This window comes from Pteropus vampyrus, unplaced genomic scaffold, assembly GCF_000151845.1.
Source record: "Pteropus vampyrus isolate Shadow unplaced genomic scaffold, Pvam_2.0 Scaffold348, whole genome shotgun sequence".
NCBI lineage: Eukaryota > Metazoa > Chordata > Mammalia > Chiroptera > Pteropodidae > Pteropus > Pteropus vampyrus.
In genome coordinates, this window is record NW_011889129.1 from 1017862 (window position 1) to 1041153 (window position 23292).

At 38.4% G+C, this 23292-nt stretch overlaps 2 protein-coding genes across 4 annotated transcripts in view; both read right to left on the reverse strand.

Annotated features, from left to right (window-relative positions):
• Window positions 1-1043, reverse strand: part of LOC111731066 — a 9421-nt gene extending 8378 nt beyond the window's left edge. Inside the window, 1 exon segment of the mRNA XM_023522554.1 lies at window positions 1-1043. Within this exon segment, the coding sequence (XP_023378322.1) occupies window positions 1-820 (820 nt within the window). The 5' untranslated portion in view covers window positions 821-1043.
• The window catches only part of DNMBP (dynamin binding protein), a 64331-nt gene that overhangs the window by 37441 nt on the left and 3598 nt on the right, over window positions 1-23292 (reverse strand). For all 3 annotated transcript variants that reach the window (XM_011378830.2, XM_011378829.2, XM_011378828.2), the window contains exon 3: window positions 14700-16709. In XM_011378830.2, the coding sequence (XP_011377132.1) occupies window positions 14700-16709 (2010 nt within the window). The remainder of the gene's footprint in view (window positions 1-14699; window positions 16710-23292) is intronic.

The following is a 23292-nucleotide window of genomic DNA, read 5'->3' on the forward strand; positions in this document are numbered from 1 at the left end:
TATGATTCTGAAGTTTATACTCACAATTTGCAAATAAAGCATCATAGACTTTATTTTCTCTGTCAAAATTATTCTGATCTATGGCATGAGTCTTTGCTTTGGAACAGATTTTATCATTTTGATAAATATTCCTGTCCTCTTCAGAGTATTCGACAAATTCTTTACCTTCATCGACACCATTAAAATTCACAGACTGACCATTAGTACAATTCCCAGGAACATGATATGAATTGTTGAGGTCTCTATAATAAATATTAGTTTCTTTACAGTCCTCAACATTATAATTAAAATTCCTGTGGTTCATATGCCAGTTTTGAGGTTGACCAAAATTCCCCACAGAATCATCCAAACCCCTGTAGCCAGTCCATTGTTCAGTTTCTTTAGAGTCCTCGAGATTATAATTCAGATTCTTACAATCCACGTATCCATCTGTCTCTCCATATCCTCCGGCTTTCCAGGTTACATCTGGGCTTCCTGTAAGCCAATTATCCTTAGTCCCAGAACATGGGTTCCCATAACCTGTATTTTCTGAATTCCTATTACCATCACAGTCTTGAGTCCCGCTTCTGTGGTACAAACAGTCCTTTCCACTTTCCTCCACTTCATCGTGGTCCATATCGCTTGGTTCACTCTGCTCAAAATGCCAGTATCCACAATGCCTTTTTCTGAAGGGCCGATTCTGCCTTGTGGTCCGGTACCCGGAATCCAAGTCATCTTCTCTGTAAAGTCCATCCAGCATTGTAAGGTCCCTTTTCTGTAGACTCCTGCAATCTTCGTATTCCCAGCTGGAGCTGGAGCCTCAGTGCCCTTTCTTTTCCATTTCTCTTTTCTGATCTCGTGGGTTTCACACATGTTCAGTGTGCTTAAAGACACAAGATTTACTTCTCTCTTCCATGGGCCTGGGTTGGGCTGAAATGTGGACAGGTACAGTTTAGCCTAAGGCTGTCTCTGTCCTTAAAATGTCTCTCAAAGCATCTGAGTCACTTCTTGCTGCTCCGGTTGGAGCGTGGAGATCTGTGGAGTTATTTCAACCTCAGGATCCAATCAGTGAGCAGCTATATCTTTCCCCACAGAGGCCAGAAGATAATTAGTAACTAGTGTTCATGTGATTGGAGTTGGCAGTTTGGTGTTTCCCTCATGCTGGTCAAACTGGCTTGGCTGCTTCATGAGCTGAAGGTAGTTAGAAGCATTCTGCGGTTCTAAAGTTTTTAGAGAAAAAGCAGTGGGGGAAACAGCCGCCTTTAAAAGCCTAAAGTAAGGTCACATATCAGTCTCATCTGCCTCTTTAATTCTTTAGTAATCAACCAGGGGTAGAAATAAATGCTTTCATGTGCAGCTCAAACTGGACCTCTATTGCCCCATCCCCCCAGTTCAGCTTTCTAATCCTCGGACATCTGAAACTCTTTGGGACTCCCTCCCCTTTAGTCAGAGGCAGAACCTTTCCTCCTTTGAGAGCCCGGCTTTTATGGGATTCAAGTTACCAGGTAGTGTACACTGAAACCACGAGCTGTTCAAGCTCTTGCCTACGGACATGTTGGATGTCCCACTGAAGGAAGAAAAAGTACTTTCTTTTACTCTGATCTGATGTATGGGTAATTTTATAGGGTAAAACTTTTCTCCAGAGGAATCCAGTTATATGTGCTCATAGTTTCCTTGATACCTGTCATGCCAGAGAAGCATCAAAATCATTTCTCAAATCTCTTTTCCATCTAATTCATATCGCATATTTAGGAACTCTGGATGGAGAATGAGGCTAGAAATCAGAAAGGTGGGTATAAAAATACCTATTTGCATTCAACAAACACTAGATATCTGTTACGCATGAGGCACTGCAGAAGAGAAAAAGTTGACCACGTTAGTTCTTGCCTCTTACAATGCAGGAGCAACACGTACTTTAGAGTAAGACCGAGTGTGAGAAGTTATGACAAAGGTGACAAAGCAAAGTCCCTGGTGGGCCAATTAGAAGGTTCATGTAAGTAGTGGTGTTTGACCAGTACCTTCGAGCATAAGCAGGATGTCCATAGACTTTCTACATATGGAGAACTAGAACATGGGGAACAGTTTGAAGGATATAATATGTGGAAAAAGTAATATGAAACAAGTCTGGAGGAGTAGATTGGGACAGATCCCAAGGGACCTTTTTTTTTTTTTTCATTCAGTGGATAATGAAATACCATTGAAGGCTTCTGAGTAGGAGAGTAATATGCTAAGTGACAGTCTTTAATAAGATTACTCTTTTAGCTCTCTGATCATCTATCTGATGTCCAGGAATGATTCCCTGAACTTTTATCTAATCTCTATTTATAAAATAATAAAAAGGATCCTGAGGAGACCAGGGTTATATGCTTCGTCAATAATTAGATGTTTACTCTTGGGTAAACTAACTACTTATTTTCGTTGGGCTTAATCAACCCATCTATAAAATGAGGGAATTGGCTTCCATGACATCCCTGAATTCCTTCTGTTTCAAGAACTCGTTTCATGTCCCTCTCAACTTCCTTTTCTTTTCTCAAATTATGTTACTGTACACACCTTTTGGATTCTTTACTGATAGTTACTAAATGAGCCTCTAGATTGCCAAATCTTCTGATTTTCATTCCAAGTGTTTTTGTTTATTTGTTCTGTCCCCTCATACCTTCCAAACTAACAGCAGTAGCAGCAGCAACTTCCATGCTGTCAGTGTATGTTATGTGCTGGGGCTATGAGATTGACACAAATTTTCTTTGATCTTTACTACCCTGCAAGAAGGGTCTTGTATTATCCTTATTCTAGCACAGATAAAGAAGTCTCTGAGGGTTTGAATAATCTGCCCAAGATCACAAAGGGTCACAATTTGAACCCAGATCTGTTTGACTTCATGGCACTAGACTAGGAAGACTATCTCAAAATATAGTTAAAAGATTAATTTCCCTTAAACCAAGTAAACAAACTCTGTCATGTTCTAATTCAGAGGTGGATCATTACAGAGGCAGGTATGCCACACCTCCACCATTCCCTCATTTTTTCCTTACCACCGACCCACAACGAGCACCTGGACCAGCACAGTAACAGAAAGTCTGTCCAATACCGACTAACTCAATAATCTAAAACCTATTGCCTAAACCCAATAAAGATTGTGTTTTGGTTCACCAAACCAACAAGATGGTAACATCATTTGGGAGGATAGCTTTCGCCATGAGTTATACAGAACGAGAGTATAATAGAGAGCATATGAGATGAGGGATTAGGAAATCTAGCTTCTAGAAGTTCGATTTCTCCTAATAAACAGTTTGTAGATATGTTTCACTTCTCTGGCTATCAATTTTCTTACATGTGAGATGAAAAAGCTAATGGTTTCTCTGTCATTTTAAATCTAAAATTCTACGGTCTTTCTTACTTACTTCTAAGTAAAGATTACAAGTAAAGATAAATCTTTCTCTACCTGTTATGGAGAACAAAGTTCCCTTTAGCAACTTAAAATCATTGATAAAGCTAGCATGATAAAAGACACACCTAGTAAACCAACCACAAGAAGAGATAAAAAGAGAGAATAAATTATAGGTAAGAAAGATGCTAGTTATAAAATGATACAGTAGAAGTTTGGGGAAGCTAAAAGAAATAATCTTTGGATAAGTGGAGAGTGACTAGCTAGTTATAATATGGGGCTCCCCCTCTCAGCTCCTTCTCTTTTTCTAAGTCCTGCTGCCTTTAGGGCATTAAAGATAGAGTTTACATAAAGATGTAAACTGCCTCAGCTTTACCCCCATATTACTATAACCCAGAACTAATCAAAAGTTGTGAATGGGTTGCTATTTTCATGTGATAAATCTGTGTGCAAAGAAATATGGCTCAGGAGAAACTTCTGCTCCTTCCTTGACTACATGGAAGAACTTGAATTTGGGGCCTTACCCATAATGGGAGATTATCAGAGATAATCTCTTTTGACCTGTAGGTAGAGCAGGACAAACTTCTACTTACTAAACATCTGCTCTTCTTAATCATTCTTCAAGGACCCCTTGAAGCCCCCAAGGCACCTTACATCATCCCTAGATCAGAATGTCTTACATACCCATGTTCCCTTTCTGTCTCTGACCCTCTCATGTATGCAGGGTTCCCATACATATGTATGTATTAAATTTGGTTATTTTCTCTAGCTAATCTGTCTCATGTCTATTTCATTATTAGACCAGCTGAAAGAACCTTGAGAGCAGAGGGAAGTTTCTCCTCCCCAACACGCCCATGTCCTTCCTCCAGTCTGATGATCAAGCCTCCTTACTAAGTAAGACTCTGCCCCATGACATTTTGTGATTCCGAGAGTTCTTGCTGTTTCCCAGAGCACCCTGCAAATACCTCTCTTATCTTACCTATGTTACTTCACAGTTATGTGCTGCTTAACGACAGGGACACAGTCTGAGAAATGCGTCATTAGGCGATTTCGGCCTTGTGGTAACAGAGTGCACTTACACGCCTAGATGGAAAAGCCTACTGCTGTAATTACTGCAATTGTGTGTGCTATATTTTTATATGACTGGCAGCGCATCACCAGAAACACTCAGTAACTTGTAGTGGAAGCCCAGGCAGTGGGCTATTCTTTTTTGTATTGCATTTTGCAAATGAGTGACTTAAGCTTTGATTGCTGAGGCATCCACTTCAAAGAAGTGTCCTTCAAGGAAGGCTATCACCAATAAACACAGGGTCAGCCACATGACTAGATAAAGAGCCAGGCCGCCTCCCCCACTGAGGCTTCTTTGATTTAGGGATTTTGGTTGCTTTGATAAGTAACCATTTGGGCCACTTGTTTTTTTTTTTCTCTTCCTGCACTTTAAATTCCCACTCCTAGGTTTTAAATTCACTAATAAAGAGTGAACCTGTAGAAACCTAAGGACCCCACCCTCAACCTCAGGCCCATGCTCTTCTTCCCCGCCCCACCCCTCCAACTTCTCTGGTGCCCACTGGTGTGCTCTGTACCCTCCAGGGCCTGCAAGTAATAACCCTTTTTTCTTCAAAGTTTCTAATGGTTATTGCTGAAGGGCATCTTGCAATCATAAGAACCACAAAGGTTATTGCTGAAGGGCATCTTGCAATCCTAATAAAAACCACAAGGGTCTGTCCAATCATGACATTGGTTTAGGAAGGGGTCATGTCTGTGGGAAGCTCACAGGGCCCAGGTTATAACCCCCCGGGCATTTCTAAGCCAATAACATTACTATCAAGAGACTGAGATGAGCACAAAACAGTAATGCTTACTGCTACAGTGTTATTTCTTTTACATGAACTGCTACAGTGGTCACTAGGTGATAGGAATTTTTCAGCTCCATGATAATCTTATGGACCACCATCATATATGTGGTCCATCATTGACCAAAACGTTATGTGACAAATGACTGTATTACCCTTGCTTATCTCTTTTTATTATACCAAAAGCTCCTTGAGGGCAAGGACAGTGTCTAACTCACCTTCCAGTCTTCAACACAGCTCTGTACATGGGGTACACAGTAGGTACTTACATGTTCAATGAGTTGATGTTTATAGCATTTATTGGGCACTTACTAGATACTAGGCAGAGGGCAGTACAGCTTAGAGGCTGATCATCCTCAGGGTCACCCTTGACTCTTCTTTTTCATCGACATCTCATAGCTAACCCACCAGCAAGTCCTACTGGCTCTAACTAAAAATATACCTAGGAGCACTTCTCATCATCTCTAGTCTACCATCCTGGTCCAAGCTGCCATCATCTTTTGCCTGGATCACTGCAGTCGCCTCTTAATGGGTTTCTCTGCCTCTGCTCTTGTGTCTTTTCTGTCTATTCACAACACTGCAGCCAGAATGACTCTGTAAAGCTGTAAGTCAGATCATATCACCCCTGCTCAAAACCTTGCCATGGCTTCTTGTCATACCTTAAATGGTGTGCTGCAAAGCCCATGCCTTTGCTCTAGCTGACCTGGCCTCCTTGTTATTCCTAATACCACGTACCCTCTTGTACTTGCTGTCCTATTTGCCTGGAACAATTCCCCAGAGTCCCCCAAATGGCTTGGCTGGCTCCCTACAATCATTCAGATCTTCACTCAAATGTCACTTTTCAGCGAGGTCTTCCCTGATTCCACAGATTCTTTCGCATTTTATAATACCCATATTTTTACTGACTTCTTGTTTCTCTCTTGCCATGAGGGCAGAGATCTCCACTGTAACTCCAGAACACTGCCTGGAATACAGCAGGAGCTCAATAATATTTATTGAATAAATGACTGTCCCAGAGTTTTTAGTCTTTTGGGTCTCATTACACCTGGTAAAGTGAACGGTAGAAGGAGGCGGCACACTCAGAGGCGCGGTGGAATGAATGCTTGCGACCGAGTAGTCCCACGCTAGCAAGCTTTCACTTACATACGGCAAAGCCTCAGTGAAAACTGAAACCAATACTTGAAGTCCCTGGATCTATTCCAGTCTATCCACCCCTGTGCCCGGAGCCCAGGGTAAAGAAATGTTTGCAAAGCCACACTACAAACCGTAAAGACTAGTGATTCACAGGTTATCTACAACTAAGTTAACCATTCCAAGCTGCATTTCTTGACATACATTAAGCCATCTATCCTAAAAGGAACACTAGTTTCTGTCCTGAATTAACAGACTACTAATGGCTTCTAACTATTGTTGCTGTTTTATACCAAGATAAAGTCCATCAAAAGTAACTGAGCTAATTTTTACTGAGGCAACACCCTGAACCAGATGTTACATAGTCGAGGATACTTGCTTTTTTCTTATGTACTGACAAACCAGAAAGATTATTTCTTTTACATGAACTTTTATCTTTTTTAAATTTAATATTTAGTTTTTATTTTTAAAAATCTTTTTTTAAAAGTTGCTAGGGAGAAAAAAATGACCTAATTCAATACTCATTTCTTTATGCTTCCTACTTACTTTTCAGTTGTGACAGAGCTGTCCTTTTCATTGTGATATAAACACTCTCTTCACGGTCAATAAGAAATTAACAAAACCTCATTTATTTTTCCAGGGCCCATTACGAAGTCCATATTTTATTTGTCTTCCATCTTCATTTTTGGCTGTGCTTTGCTAATAAGAAAAAGCTAATATTTTTTTCTAGCAATCAAAATCCATTTGCAATGCTGATTTCCAATTACTTAAAGAATGAATTGCATTTTGCAATTCTGGCTGGTTTAAAAAGTGGATTCAGTAAATATCTTGACTGGAAAAAGACATAATAGGTTCATCATGGATGTTGTCTCTTCAGTCAAAGTTACACAACAGTGGTTTGTTTAATCCTTTCCTTTCCAAACTTGCACCTGGTAATGACATTTTATTAACATTTTAACTTCTATGGAAAAAAATTACTTCAGCTTAGAGCTTTAATAACCCTATCTAGGGTACGTTTTATGTGAGCCTGAATTTAAAAAAAAAAGAAACTTCTAACAGGTTCTAATAATAGTTTTAATTTAAAATTTTTTCATATTTATTTTATTAAGTTTATTGGGATGACATTGGTTAATAAAATGATATAGGTTTCCAGTGTAAAATTTTATAATACATCATGTGCGTTCACCACCCAAAGTCAAATCTCCTTCTGTCACCGTATATTTTACCCTTTTCTGCCTCTCCCCTCCCCTTTCTCTCTGGTAACCACTAAACCGTGTCTGTGTCTATGAGCTTTTGTTTGCCTTGTTCATTTGTTGCTTTCAATTTTACATTTCACATGAGTGAAATCATACGGTTTTCAGGTTTTTCTGACTTATTTCGCTTAGCATATTTTCAAAATTAATCCATCTGTTGCAAATGGCAGTATTTCATCCTTTCTTGTGGCTAATATTCCATTATATATATGTTGCACGTCATCTTTATCCAATCGTCTATCAAAGGACACTTTGGTTGCTTCCAAGTCTTGGCCACTGTGAATAATGCTGCAATGAACATAAGGATGAATATATCTTTATATGTTTTCAGATTTGGGGGAGTAGATACCCAGAATAGAGATTGCTGGGTCATATGGTAATTCTAGTTTTCATTTTTTGAGGAACCTCTAGACTGTTATTTATTTATTTATTTATTTGTTTGTTTGTTTGTTTGTTTGTTTATATTACTTTCGAGTATATAGTACGTTGGTTAGACATTTACATAGTTTATAAAATAATGCCCCTAAATGCTCCTTCTCTCCTCTGTACCTAGTACCAATTCACTTTCCTACCAGCAGTGTATGAGGGTTCCCTTTTCCCCACAACCTCTCCAACATTTGTTATTGCTTGTCTTGTTGATAAAAGACATTTTAACAGGTGTGAGGTAGGCTCTTATTGTGGTTTTGATTTGCCTTTCCCCTAATAGCTAGTGAAGTTGAGCATCTTGTCATATATCATACACTTTTATCTTGAAAGACGAGAAAATGATTTGGCTATGTAACTCTATTATCTTTTACTAGTTTGAGAAGAATTCTTATATCTGAAACATTCCACGGAGTCTTCAGAACAACAACTTGCTTCTGTACATAGAAAAACCATACTTTCAAATTTTAAAAATCTGTCTAGAATATTATGTATCACTTTAGTATAAAGGTTTTATTGTTCCATATCAGTAATTCTCCAACTTGTTAATCTAAAATGGCTCTCTTTAGTGGACCTTAGATTCTACTCAATATTTTGCTGAAAATGTTACTTTCCTGAAAAATATATTCTGATTTGATATGCAATAGTCATTTCAAATTAAAATTTAAAATTACCCTGAGAGTCTCTGTTCAATCTTCCTCTTGGCATTACCTTAAAGGGAAGAGGGAAGTTTAGGGGCAAGTTTCCTCATACAAAAAAGGCTGACTCACTCTATAGTTTACCAACCACTGATTTAGAACAATGGAATTCTTCTGGCCCATACCAGAAGTAACCATGGCATGATTCAAAGGCGGCATGACAGACAATGTGATTAAATATAGAGGTCAGTATCAGTATGATCACTAGAGTTTCAAATATACACACGTATGAATGATACCATGACTATTTATGACTATGTCCTTTTTATCAATGTATAGCCAGTGCCTGGCTCATAGTATATACTCAAAAAATATCTGCTAAGTAAAGAAATGAATGAATGACCCTATTTGTCAGATTCAGGCATGTGAATCTCTCCTACAGATAGAAAAGGACTATGATATGTTAAAATGAGATTCTCTCAGTGCAATATACAGTCCTACTCAGGATTTCTAAAAGTAACTTGTACTAGGAAATCTGAAAGTCTGTGGACCAATCATGAAAGTTTCCACTGCTTCGGAAGTCAAACTATTTAGCAGATTTGCAGGTATGTTTTAGATATGGACCTTAACTTATTAAGCAACTCATTTGACCATAAGCTTCTTGAGGGCAGAGAGCATACCTATGTTTATGACTGCGGTATATACCCTGCCCTTAGCACAGTGCCTGGCACATGGTAAAAACTCAATGATCATTTGCTGGATGAATGAGTGGTTGACCTGAGTACCATCCTGAAGCCCACAAAGTGACATTTCATTCCCCAACACACTATAATCATAAATGCCTCCTAATATTCTACCCTGACCCTATATAACAATTCCAAATTTAAAACATAATTCTCAGTCAAAGCCGAACCCTGACTTATTTAAAACTACTAGTACTGGACTTTCTATTTCTACTAATCGAATTTTAGGTTATTTGGACTAACCTTCTCACGGTGGTGGGGGGTGGGGGGGGAGGGGGAGCTTACAAAATATTAAAAACATCTTAAAACCAATAACACACTAATAAGATGGTATCGTACAGGCCAAAACCAAAAGGAAAACTAGAACCCAAAGAGGTAAATAACCACAGAAACTGCACTGCCCCAGGGTGCCTGTCAGTCTCAGACAATGGAACTTTCATTTCAATGGCCATCTGGGGCGAACGGGCCCAAAACTCAAAGCCAGAATTGCAAGGTGAAGAGTCTAAAAGGAGATCTTTTATGTAATAAGCTAAGATTCCAAAGGACTCCTGAGGGTGAATCAGAATTGGACCAGCCCTCTTACAAAATTATAGCTAGGGTCTTTGGTTGTTTGAGGTACTACTTTAAGCCTTGAAATCAGTTTAAGGTGGAACCGAACTGAGAATGACTAGTGTTTGCATGTGGGAATTCCTTCCCAGAATTTCTAGGAAAATTTATATGTCCTTCTGAATCCTAAGAAAAATCAGCTGAGAAATTTGGAAACCAGAAGAAAATATTACTAATACTCCTGAGAGAATAAAGCCTAACAGTAAATATAGAGACATTACTAGTTTAAAGGAATCCTCCAATGTTAAGTTGAAAGCAAGAGCGGAAAAGACTGACAAAGTAAAAGATTAAGGTTCACCAGAACAAAAGTACATAGGAGAGAAGTAATCGAAAACTAATCAGTTAGTTTTGCTTATAGCTGTTGCTATGTTACGTGTGTTTTTGTCTGTGCTGTTAACAGTGAGACATTCTTGCAAATAAAATAAGTGTTAATAAACTATTTCCACAGTATATTTTATACAAATCTTATAAATGATGGTACAAGAAATATCAAGCTTTAGAAGCAAAATAAGTCCTTAAATTGGCAATTCTGACACATGATTTTGTGTAGTATTGTTAAATCTTGCTCAGAGAGACTAATGTTCCATTATTTGAATTTTACTCACAAATGTTTACTCAGTGTTTTCCAGTGTTTATTATTTGCTGTATATTATCACTTTTTGTAAATATTTTAGCAGAATAAATGCAAAGAGAAGATGTAAATATTGTCACAAATTTATTGTCTAAAATTTGAGTCAGCAAAAAACAATATCAATTTCAATGGCAAAGCCAAAATCAGAGCAAATACACAACATATTTTCATTGTTAAAAAAGAAAATGAACTCACATGAAGCAACATGCATACGAACTGCCTTACCTGAAATGCTTTTGGATACATTCTGAATAATTTGATCAATATCCATGCAAAATGGAAACCTTTTAACAATTATTTTGTGTTAATGTTTCCTTCTTTTAAATGTTTTATATTATCAAATGTCTATTATGTTAATTTTCTGATTTTGATAAATATTTTATAGTTATGTAAGAAGTTAGGGTTGGGGAAGCTGAGTGAAGACTGTATGGGAACTCTACTATTTTGGCAACTTTTCTATAAACCTAAAACTATTTTAAATAAAAAGTAAAAAACATTTAAAAATTCTATTATAAGGTAGAGCACACTTACATGCCATTAAAATGTATAATCTCTGTCACAATATTTTGATTCATAATAATAATAAACTATGCATTTATTTCATATATAATTCTCATATATATACATACATACATACATAAAATCTCTGAAACTTTTAGTATAATCCTAACAGGAAAATTATTCACTGTTGATTATTATGATAAGAAGTATAATTATTTAAGAATATATAAATAAAAGGTTTTTTTAAAAAATACAAAATAATTTATAATTTAGGAATTACTGGGAATTCTTATTTCTTATTCTTGAATCCCAAAGCTTACTATTCTTTAGGAATATGGAAACAGCTGACCACAAACAACTGACAGAAACAAATGCAAATTCTCTCTGGAGTCGAGTGCTTTCCTGCAGGTCTTAAAATTTTTCAAATACTATGACTAGCACACAGTAAAAGATAACCAGACACACAGGAGATCTAGAACACTAATAAGGACTATGTAACATCAAAATAATAAGGACAATGTAACATCAAAAATAGTCGCACTAAGACTTAATATCTTGGAGTTATCACACACAGACTATAAGACAACTACACTTACCATATGTAAAGAAAATTAAAAAACAAGCTGAAAGATACCTGCAGGATACAAGAAACTATAAAAGGTAATATCAGATTTGAAAAAAAAAAAAATAGAGCTTTTAGGAAATGAGTCCTCATTACTTCATAATTAAGAGTCTTAAGAAGGAGAAATATGAAGAACAGTATAAATGCTATTTATATTTAGGTGTGAACTAAATGATATACATAGAAATCTGTATATCATTCCATACTTAAATTTAATTAATTCAATATATCCCCTGTTGATCCAAATAGATTCACACTTATACTTAAGTCTCGAAATTAGAAGTGCCTCTTAATTATATTTTCTTCTAATTTCTCAAACTCCTATTAAATGCCTACATTGAGATAAATATAGCTAGGCATTTGCCCACACATGAAGAAGAAAACAAAGAAGAATGAAGAATAAGGAACAGAAGTGGACTATTTTGCTACCCATTAACTGTGTCTCACTGACATCTCTGCACTGACAGTCCCCAGGCCCCCAGTAGTCCAAGTTCAAATTAACAATAGAGGTAGGATATCTTTGAAAGTTCAAGGATATAGGAAAGGCAACTTCAATTCAATTTCATTCGGTTAAACTAAATTCAATTCATCCAATACTTAATGAGTCTACTGTCTGCAGAACACTATACCCGGCCTGTTCTACACTGAGAAATGATACACTGACTAATACACAGTATCTGTTTTCTCAGTAGGCTTGACATTTTCATGGGGTGGCAAAGAAACAACTAAAATAATATCAATCTGAATTAGGTAAGTGCTGTATTGAAAGTCCTTTAAATCTCAGGCTTTAAATGTCAAGATTAGAAATTGTACAAGACTGGATTGGAGGAATAAAGCCTGTGCTTAAACTGATTAATTTCTTCCTCTTTCAAGGGACTGTTTGTATTGTTGGATATACTTTTTACGAAGACAGAAAAAGATGACCTTAAGAGGCACTGTCAGTGACTGCAAGGAATAAGTAATTTCACCATATTAGCAATTCATATAAAAACACACCTACTGACAATCAATCAAGTCAACATTAACATAGCCAAAGCTGTACCTGGCATATTTAAATAAAGCCTTCCTGATTAAAACTCTACCTACCTACGGTAGGTCTTTCACGGTATTAAACTTTTAGAATTAAGAAATACATAGTAAGAACACTGACTGAATCATTAAGTTAGTCCTGAAATAAAAGATCAGTCGAATAAAAAAGAATACCAGTTTCATCACTTTGTACCAGTCCATTAATCCACACATCCATTTAAAAACACCGCATGGTGGGAGCATTTGAGATTTTGCTCCCTTGCATATATGTCATCAGTTTGGTTCAAATAAACTCTTATAAAAATTCAAAACAAACAAAAACACTGCATGATAGAAGACATAACATTTCTGTGGAACATTATAATTCTAAAAAGTATCATTATTGAGAAATTCTTGCTACCTGGAATTTGAGAAACTTTTGTTCTACCGTGAGGGCAAATGCTGCTGCTCCCGTTTAGCACAAGTGACCCAGGGGCCTAGGCAGCCTGGCTGTTCCCTAATTCATCACACTGAACTTGCTCTAGGACTCCCTCCTACTTCCATGCCTCTGAGTCTGGAGTTCCCTCAGAACCGTGCCCACATACACAGCAGTCCTCTCCTGAGCATATTTTAGATAGAGGTTTCCTGTCTTTATCTTATACCATCTGCTTTCATCTTTAAGAAAATTACTCAATTTCCAGCTTTCTGATAATACTTTCTTTTGGGAATTTTGTATCATGTTTTATATTTATACACACACACACACACACATATGTACACACACATACACACATATGTAGATGTGTATGTATATATGTGTGTGTGTGTGTGTGTGTGTGTGTGTGTGTGTGTGTGTGTGTGTGTGTATTCACTTTTATAGATCTAAAGGACAAAGGGAATGAGAATGTGTACTTGGTCTGCTATCTTGATCCAATCTTTCTGGGCCACCACTCTCCTGCTTTTGTGTCTTATTAGTATCCTGCAATTTCTAGACCCATTACTTTTTATTATTCAATTTGCTGATGACATGTAGGTTCAGAGCTCTCTGGCACACATGCCGAAGTGGCGTGCAGTCATGTTCGCCTTGGGCCCTGGACCAACTGCTGCTGTCTCACTCTCTTTCTCTTCCTACTTTGGAAACTATTTCTCCTGGTAGCCTGGTGAATACGAGGGAAGTCTCCAGAGGCTGGTTGCCCCCAAATTAAGGGACGGCATTTGAATTTTTGAATGTGCAAAGTGGGAAGTAGTAAACCAAAGTAGTTAAAAACATGAGCTCAAATCCTTGCTCCCTTGGCAAGTTACTTAATCTTTACAAGTCTTAGTTTCCTCATTGTAAAGTAGCCATATGAATGATCCGGTACCTTCAAGGTGGCTGTGAAGATTTGTGTAAACAAATGATAACAAATGGTTATTAAGAAGTTAATAAATGTTAGTTGTTATTGTTTTTATTACTACTACTACTACCACTACTACTACTACTACTACTACTACTACTACTATTATTATTATTATTATTATTATTATTATTATTATTAAGACCTAATCCCTGGACCACAAAGACACAAGATGCAGTTTTCTCATGCGTTTTAGCCTAGATGTCTTCAGTCTTTAGCCTGGTTAAAGAAAGTTATATCTGGAGACTTCCCATCTGCACGACTGCACAGTAGTATAGAAGGTATGAATGTCATTAAGGCTTAAGATTCTTTATCTGAGCTGTAAACAAAGTCAGGAGGCCACAGTAGTCATAGGACATATCGAGACAGAGCAGTCTAATTGTGGCGACAGAACAAGAAATTAGGTAACGAAAAAGCAAACCATTCTCTAATTGTCAATCAAAGATGGTAACACATCCCTAAAAAACATGAGTAGGCTATTACCTGGACTTATGAGTATCAAGAAACAAATATATATTAATTCATCACTTACCTCTAAGTTGCTGGAGTTCCATATTCAAACTCTCGATGTTACTCTCGTAGAACTCAAGATTCTCAAGGGTCTCTGCCCTTAAGGATTCCTCTTGCTTCTCCTCTAGCATTAAGCTTAGCTCTTCTTGAGCTCGGCTATACATATCCAAGTCCTGTTCCATTTCCTGAATCCTCACCAATACTAAGGGACACTGGGAAGTTTGGTCCAAAGTCTTGTCCACACTCTCAGGGGCCTCCTTTTCTAGTGTCTCACAGCTAGGATGGTCACAGGTTAGGAGCTTAGGGGGCACCACGTTCATCCTCTGCTGTGCCGAGGGAGGCAGCGGGGCTGGGCGAGAGGGCCGTACTGCCAACGGTGGTTCGGGTTTCAGCTTCTGGTCCACCAGCAAGTGGGGAGAAGTGGATGCTGAAGTACAGGGACGGGGTGGCGGTGGCCTCAGGGCCTTTCTCCTCTCAGGCAGCTCCTGCTGACTGATTAGCTTTGAGGAACCTCTGACGATATCCTTCTCGGAGCTAAAGTCCATGATTGAAAAGTGGCGCAAAATTCTATCTGGTTCTGTGCCAGGCCCTGACAAGCTCTTCTCAAATTCCATCAGCTGTTGTGTCAACTTCGAATCCAGGTCACTGCTGCCCTCTCCCTGTGGGAACGCCACTGCTTCCATGGCGGGCGCCTTGTCTTGCAGACCAGGCTTCATCTCTGATCTCTCTGATGCAGAACAAAAGCAGGCGGCATTTTTTTCTTTGGGCGTGTGGTGTTTTTTAGCATACCTTGCCCAGCCCTGGAGCTGAGGGCTCCACTGGCTAGGTCTGACCCCCTGAGAGGCTGAAAGAGAAAGGCTGCTGTGAAGAGGAGACACTGGCTTCTTAAGGGTTTTCGGCTGCGAGCACATTCTTCTGGAAGGTAGGCTAGAATAGTCTCTAGTCCTTGCTTCTAGAGGGACAAGGTCAGAGAAGTGCTCTGAGCTTGGGTGGCTCCCTCCTGCTCTAGAACAATTGTGGTTTTTCTGCAATTGAGGATGAAAAAGTACGTGAAGTTGGGAGGAAACGCCACTGACTACCTCTGAAGGGTCCTTTGTGGAAGAGTCATTGGCAAGAGGCTGTTTGCACCCTGCGCCTTGGCTTTGTGGGGACCCCCCAGGGGTGCCCTCAGACAGATGAGAGATTTTGTTCACTTCATTCTCAGAGGTCAGACGATCTGGGGGAGAAGCGGATGTTTCAGAAATAACACAGTTGGACTTCTCTGCTGTGTACTCTGCAGATTCATGTCCTTTTTCCTCCGCTCCTAAGGAGTCCTCTGAGCCATTCAAAGACGTTTCAGGGACCACGGTAGGGCTGCTTTCCTGTGGCGGTTCCACGGTTTCTTCTACTCTTGTTGTAGGACATAACTTTACGAACCGGTAAGGAAAGATGCCTGTCCTGCCCTTCAGTGATCCTTCTAGCCAGCCATCTTCCAGGGTCCCCAGAATCCGGATTTTATCACCGACCTCAAAATCCAGCTCATTCGGCTCCAGGGCTTGGAATCTATAGAGGGCAATGCCGTAGGTCCCTGGCTGCTCGTCCTCCTCTTCTGGTCCCCTTTCTTCCTCTCCTGTAGGGGTATCTACTTCACCATTAATAACGCAGTCATCGCGGTTTCCAGAACTTACCGACACGTCCACAGTCCTCAAGGGCCCCAAAAGCTCTACAAAACCTTCTGGAAAAATGCCTCTTCGACCCTCGAGTTCCCCTTCAAACCAGCCTGGTTCAGGAACTCCGATAATGGTAATCACATCCCCTTCTCTGAAGTCCAGCTCCTCATCCAGCTGGGCAGAAAGCCCCATCAGTGCCCGGGCTTGTCCCATTGAATAGTCTGGGATCTGGAGCAGGGCACTCTGTGAGTGCCACTGCCGGCTTTGTGAGGAGAGGCAGAGCTCCCGAACACAGGAGGATGGGAAGAAGCCCCGGGCGCCCCAGCAGCTTCGGCCCTGCAGCCAGCCAGCAGTGGGAGCGCCATCGAGAATCACTAAGTCACCTAAAGGAAGAGAAGCAAAGATAGTGACCTCAGCAGGCACCCCAGAAGAACATTACTATAACTACTAGTGTAACTCATGATTTTAAACATCAATCCAATTCCAGGAAACATATGCCTAGAGTTTTAAGGGCATGAATACTTTTGACAATTTAGTGACAATATATTGAACATTCCGGTAAACCAGTGGTTGTCAAAGTGTGGTCCACTGGACCCTGGTGAGGGGGGCTCCCCAAGGTCCTTTCAGAGGGTCTTTTAGGTCAAAACTATCATTTTTTTCTTCATATACTTCAGTCAAAACAACATGCTGCAGCAGACTGAAGACAGATACAAATATGAGAATCCAGTCTCCTCCTATTAAACCAAATATTAAAGCGATTTGACAAAATATAAACCAATGTTGTGAGAACCAAATGTTCTTTGTTTAGAAAACTAGTTATTTTTCATAAAAATGCTCTATTTATTTTACTATGCCATGAGTTTTAAAAAATGAATCGATAAATATTTTTAAAATTTCTCAGTTTTTATAGCTAATATGGTAAATATTAGTAGACCCACATAAGCAAGAGCTCTTTAGGGTCTCAATATCTTTTAAGAGAATAAAGGAATCCCAAGATCAAAACATTTGAGAAATGTTAATATAAACAATATCCTCACAGTCTGTGCCACTAGATTACTTTATAAATGATAAACAGTATATTCATATCCACTATAGTCCTTTGAATAGATAGATCTAATTTCTCATGCTAAATTACATTCAGTATCAAATATAGAACAAAGAAAGCTGCAGGAAAAGGTTCTTTGCTGGAGGCATAAAGTGTGGGCAATAAACTCCTCGTTTATTTTCTCAAGGCCTTTTTGAACCATTCTTACCCTGGAAATACATCACAATGAAATCTTAAAGGAATATTCTAGCAATCAGTGCTTTTGTTTTTGAAAATAGCCTATAGTTCCAATACCGGTGTTTCAGGTTATCTTCATAATATAGAAGCTAAACAGTTAGCATCTGTCTTACTGTTGAAAAAGTTAAGGTAAAGAAAGGATAGGAAGACAGCGTTTGTTTCTGAAAAAAATGAAATTAAAGTTCAGTCTTAAAGGATTCACTTTAATTTAAAAAAATTATAGTTTTGCAATAAATTGTTTCATGACAAACTTTTAATGATTTGATTATGAACTATTCATTTTGTAGATTATCAGTTTTAATCTTATTTTAACTTAATTCTTACTCGACACCTAAATCAACTTTTTTTTTTTTTTTTTAATGCCTACAGCACCTGGTATTCCTAGGTGGTCTCCCATCCAAGTACTAACCAGGCCCAACCCTGCTTAGCTTCTGAGATCAGAAGAGATCAGGCACATGACTTTACTTTCTTGAGTAGAAGTGATTGAGGAATACAGTGTAAATGGCCCAAGTAAAATAAGAGAGAACAAAGCACCTAGTAAAATCATAAAAGTCATTTTTCAGTCAAGCATATTTGAAAACTGGATTATCTTTTAGAGTATCAACTTATATGCTTTTGTTTTTTTTAAAAAAACTAAGTCTGTCCTATTTTCCCACCAAGTGAATAACAGATTCCTTATTGTAGGTACCATTTCTCATTTGTATTTCAGGAGTCCATACAATGCCTTTCACATGGCAAGCATTCATTTTCCATCTGCTAATGATGACGATTCTTCAACTCCAACTCCCTAGTAAATGAATTTTATCTTCCCTCCAAAACTAGCTCTATGCTACTAACTTTCTTTTCTCCTCTAATTTCTTCTTTCAAAATATTTATTCCATCTATTACTTGCTCTTTGCAACCACCCTATTCCAACTCCCATCATCTCTCTCTTATAAACCTTGCCCACAGACACTATCTCATCTAGTCTACCAAATGATTCATGCCTAAAATTAAAACTATACCAATTTTATCATATCCTTCCCTGTTCAAACTTTTATCATGAGGCACGAAGGCTTCTTCCTACTGCCAAAGGCTTCTTCTCTAATAATCCTATTTTTACTACCTGAAATATATAAAAAATAAGTTTGCTTTGGACACTCTCTTAAGATGTTTAGTTGCTAAGCTACCTAAAGGTATGTTTTCACCTCGGTGCAATTTGGCATTCATATTCCATCATAATCCCCTCTGACCCAAACTTATGTTTTCACCTCAGTGCAATTTGGCATTCATATTCCATCATAATCTCCTCTGACCCAAACCCCAGCTACACAATATTACCTCACTTATGAGACCCTCTTCTACACAAGGGAACTTTCATTGTCTCATTCAAGCCTCTCCTCCTGAAACCTTAGCATGCTTTTCTAAAAAAAACCTTAGAAGCCCACATACATCTGGGCCATCTGCTGACTATTAAAGAAATTATTCCTTATATCACTAATTTGGACACTTATATCTTTATATACTAAATAGCACCTAACGTAAAATTTTGCACTTTAGGGGTAGGCACCCAATACATTTTCACTGATTTAATACTGTTTTGCTTAGATGTTCCTGAAAACTAGGGTCTTGGTCCTATATTTCTATTCTCATTTAATTTATGATTCGGTATTCACTGGTCAGAGCATGGGATCTTGAGAATTACAAGAGATATTTTTTCCCCACTAAATCTAAGGCAATTCCATCAGGACCACAGTGGGAACTCACTAGAGACACAGCTATTGTTCAAACACAAGAGACCTTTTGGTGAATCAGAAGAATAAAAGCGTGACATAACGCCCACACAACAGCCTTTGAAATGAACTGGACTTCTTAAACTGTAGAATTACAATATTTTCCTTGTTTTGCCAGATCTCCATGAAATCCTTTAAATAGGCCTTATTTTCCTATTTTCAGCTGGGTGACTGTTTTGAGAAGCTTTATTACCTAGCAGACTGTCATTCTGTTGGTTATTACTATATAATAAAATTGATTTTTTTTAAAAAAAATCACTATTTAAACATTGAAAAGTACTTTAGAGATAACTTTGTTCAACATCCTTATTTTATAGCTGTTACTGTATTTTTTTTTTTTTTTTTTTTTTTTTTTTGCACGAGTCTCTCATTTTCTTCAGAGAGTCATGCTATTCCCCTGGCATCCTAGGCGATTCCTTAGGAATGGAGGCTACTTAGTGGTCATTTCCAGACTTCTGAAGCAACAACATGGGGAACTCCTGCAAGACAGTGTGACCAGATTTGGAGAACAGAAAAATAGGAAGTATGGTGACTCTTAGGCAGCCTGAGCCTTTCACTCATGCACAATTATTCCCAGTACCACACTGCTTGTTTCTTCTGGATGGATTTTTTAAATTTAAATAAGAAATTCATTAGGAATAAGATGATAAGAACAAATGCAAATCTTCTTAGAATCTGAATATAACTGACTGTGGGAGTTAGGTCTCTCACTGAACCCTAATGCCCAGGGGACTGCGTGCTTTACGCAGATTGACCAGATATTGTGCTTAGGTTTCCATATGAGCCATATCAGAACCTTAATCCTGATATCTCACACATGACATTGCAAATTTATGACACAAGTGCTTTGACTGATAAATATAATTTTTTATTGGTCTTTTTTGGTGGTTGGAGAGGTAGCCTAGAAACACGAGGTTTAGGCAAGGGATAAGTATTCTGTGTTATGTAGGCAATTATTAATGATATATTATAACTCCTATTAATTCTTTTTTCTCTCCTCTGTCTTTTCCTTGTCATATTCTCATTTTGTTGTTCTCTCTCTCGCTCGCTCTCTTTTTTTCCCTCTCTTTTATGTTTTAAGACAGTCAGTGGCCCTGCCCACCTGCATCGATGCTTCTAAGAGATAACTTTACTGCTGAGTTTAAATATAACTCAAAATACAGGTAACAGTACAAAGCAAGTGGATAGCTTCGGGGGAAGGAGAAGGGTGACACCTGCTGGAAGAACCACTAGTGGTTCCGATTCCAGTTACAATCTACTTGGGAAAATGTACATGCACACAAAACTTCACAAAATTATTGGGAACCAAGGTCCCCTAAAGCACATCTATGAACTCCAGGAATCCCGGGTTAAGAATAATAAAAGTAGCTAATCTTTATTAAGTGTTTACCTTATGTCAGATGCTTTACATGTATAACCTCATCTAATCTTCCCAACTGCCCCAGCATAAGAATTATTAGCCTCATTTTAAAGATAAGGAAACTAAGGCCAAGAGAACTTAAGTAACAAGCCCAAAGTCACAGCTATTAAGTTGTGGAGTTGGCTTTAAATCTAGGGACATCAAGATCCTTATCCCCTAAGCTATATGGCCTTATCTGAATACATATATATCTACATATTTTATAAAATAATTTTATAATTAAAAATACATCATTTTTTTCTCTTATTAATCCCCATATTTCTGAAAGGCAAGTAAATAAAAATTAATTAAAGTTAGCATAGTAAAATAAAACAGATCTCAGACATGATCTCACATGCTTTTAAAGTTTTCAAATCCCATCCTGACATATTAAATCACAAAAGTTTTAGGGAACAGGATTCACAGTACTAGAGCACAAAGATATAGGAATATATACAACTCATGCTCTGAACCACTGATATAGTAAGAAAAGATATTTTCAGTCTAAGAAGTAGAAAGGCCATTCCAAGCAGTACACCTGAAAATCAGGAAGCCTAGACTTGAGTCTTACAAACTCGATGTGCTTTCATTTTTTAATAATGTTGTTTCCAATTAGGAAAATTAATATCTGTTAGTGTGGACTGTCATGTACAGAAAACAAGAGAAATTAAAGTCATTTGTGTATCCCACTCAGCTTCCCAGAAAAAGGCAAATTGCATAGGTATGCCTAACTTCCCCATCCTCAAACTGGAGGATACAGAGCCAAAAGAGATGAGAAAAGCATACAGGGAAAGAGAGCTAAATAGTCAGTGCACTTACTGGGGAAGAGGACCAGATAAAACCACTGATGATTAGTACATCTCTGTCTAGTCTCTTTTCCTGTGTCCCCCTTGGGCTGTACCCTCTTCCTCTGGGCTCCACTAACATCTATAAGCTCATTAGGCTTCACTGGTTAAAAGCCGGTCAAGATAAGATCTACAGATTCCAGGACCCAGCCAGACCTTGCGTCAGCCTCATACAAGTGATTCACGCCAGGGTCTTCCTGAGAATCTAAAGTGGCCCTGGGATCCCTGAGGTAACTGCAAAGCACATTCAGGACACATTAGACTAGTCTTCCCAGGGAAGGCGTTCAGCACGAAATTCTCTTTTTAGTACCTAAGACTTGATTGATTGCATGATATGTAAAAGCTACTTCCAGAAGCAATGCCCTCAAATTCCTCAAACGTTGTAGACATACTGCATATTCCCACTTAGTATATTCCCACACCCACTATTTGCTCCAGGAACCAGGTCTAGGAAAGGATCAGCCCGTGTCATCTACGTCCTCTGCACAGCTCCAGGGAAAACCCTTTCTCCACTCCCTCTGACCGGCATGACGTGGAACACAGCCCTCCAATAGGACAGCTCTGAGTAGGGACAGATAAGGTTCCCTGCTACAATATCATGATTTAGTTCTATTTGCCTTTCTAACATGATTAGCAAGGAAGTACACAGAACAGAGCTAGAGGCTCAGTGTAAAGTCAAGTGTAAGAAACTCTCAAACCTGATTTTGAGATTAAGGTCAAAATCTAATATTCCTTTCTTCTCACTAAGGGTTAGGAAGGTTAGTGAGGTTCCTCCTCCTCCTTCCCCCTGCATATACACTCGCACGTGCACACATTCACACTCGCTCTCTCACACACACATGTGCACGTTTTAAGAAATTAAGCCTATCCCTTCATTGCCATACTCAAAAGAGCAAGTACAATAATAATAACATACCCAATAAAATCTACCACTTTGATGACTATTCTGAGTCATCACAAAATTGCACTGATCATAAGCCAAGTTTGTGGAACACTACTGGTGTCTGTCTGTGCTTATGCAGAAATGTATGGACTTAATCAAGTACACTTGTTGAAGCGGTTTATAGTCCGTCTTTAGAGTGTCTATCGGAGTGCAAGAAGTGAGAAATACTTGGAATATCACCGAGACATGGCTATGACTACCTGTTTGAAACTGCCTCCTTTTAAACTGGTTCTGATAAGAACTTTAATAACAGTACCTAATGTAGAGTAGTAAAATGGGGCTATTTTACATGTCTCTTTCTGCACCACAGTTTCTGCCCTACTATTATGCATTAATAGTAATATTGTTAGCAAAGCAATATCGGTTTTTAAGAGAAAAAAATAAATGTAGTCTGACATGTGGCCACCGCATGGGGCAGTGGAAAAAGGATACTGGATTGGTAATCAGGTGATGTGACTTCACATTCTGAGGCCAAAACTTCTTATCTGCAGGTAACAATTCTTTAAATCTCATTTTCATTATTTATTAATGCAGTTAATAATACCCACATTGCTACCTCCAGGTCTGTGTTGAGGATCAAATGCTATAAATATGTTGGCAAGAAAACACTGTGGAAATTGTAAAATGCTGCTAAAGTATAAGGTATTGTCATTGTCAGCACTATCTTGGTATTGCTGAAGACTTTCTAGAGGTTAGCTACTTCTAAAAACTCCAAAAAATATCTA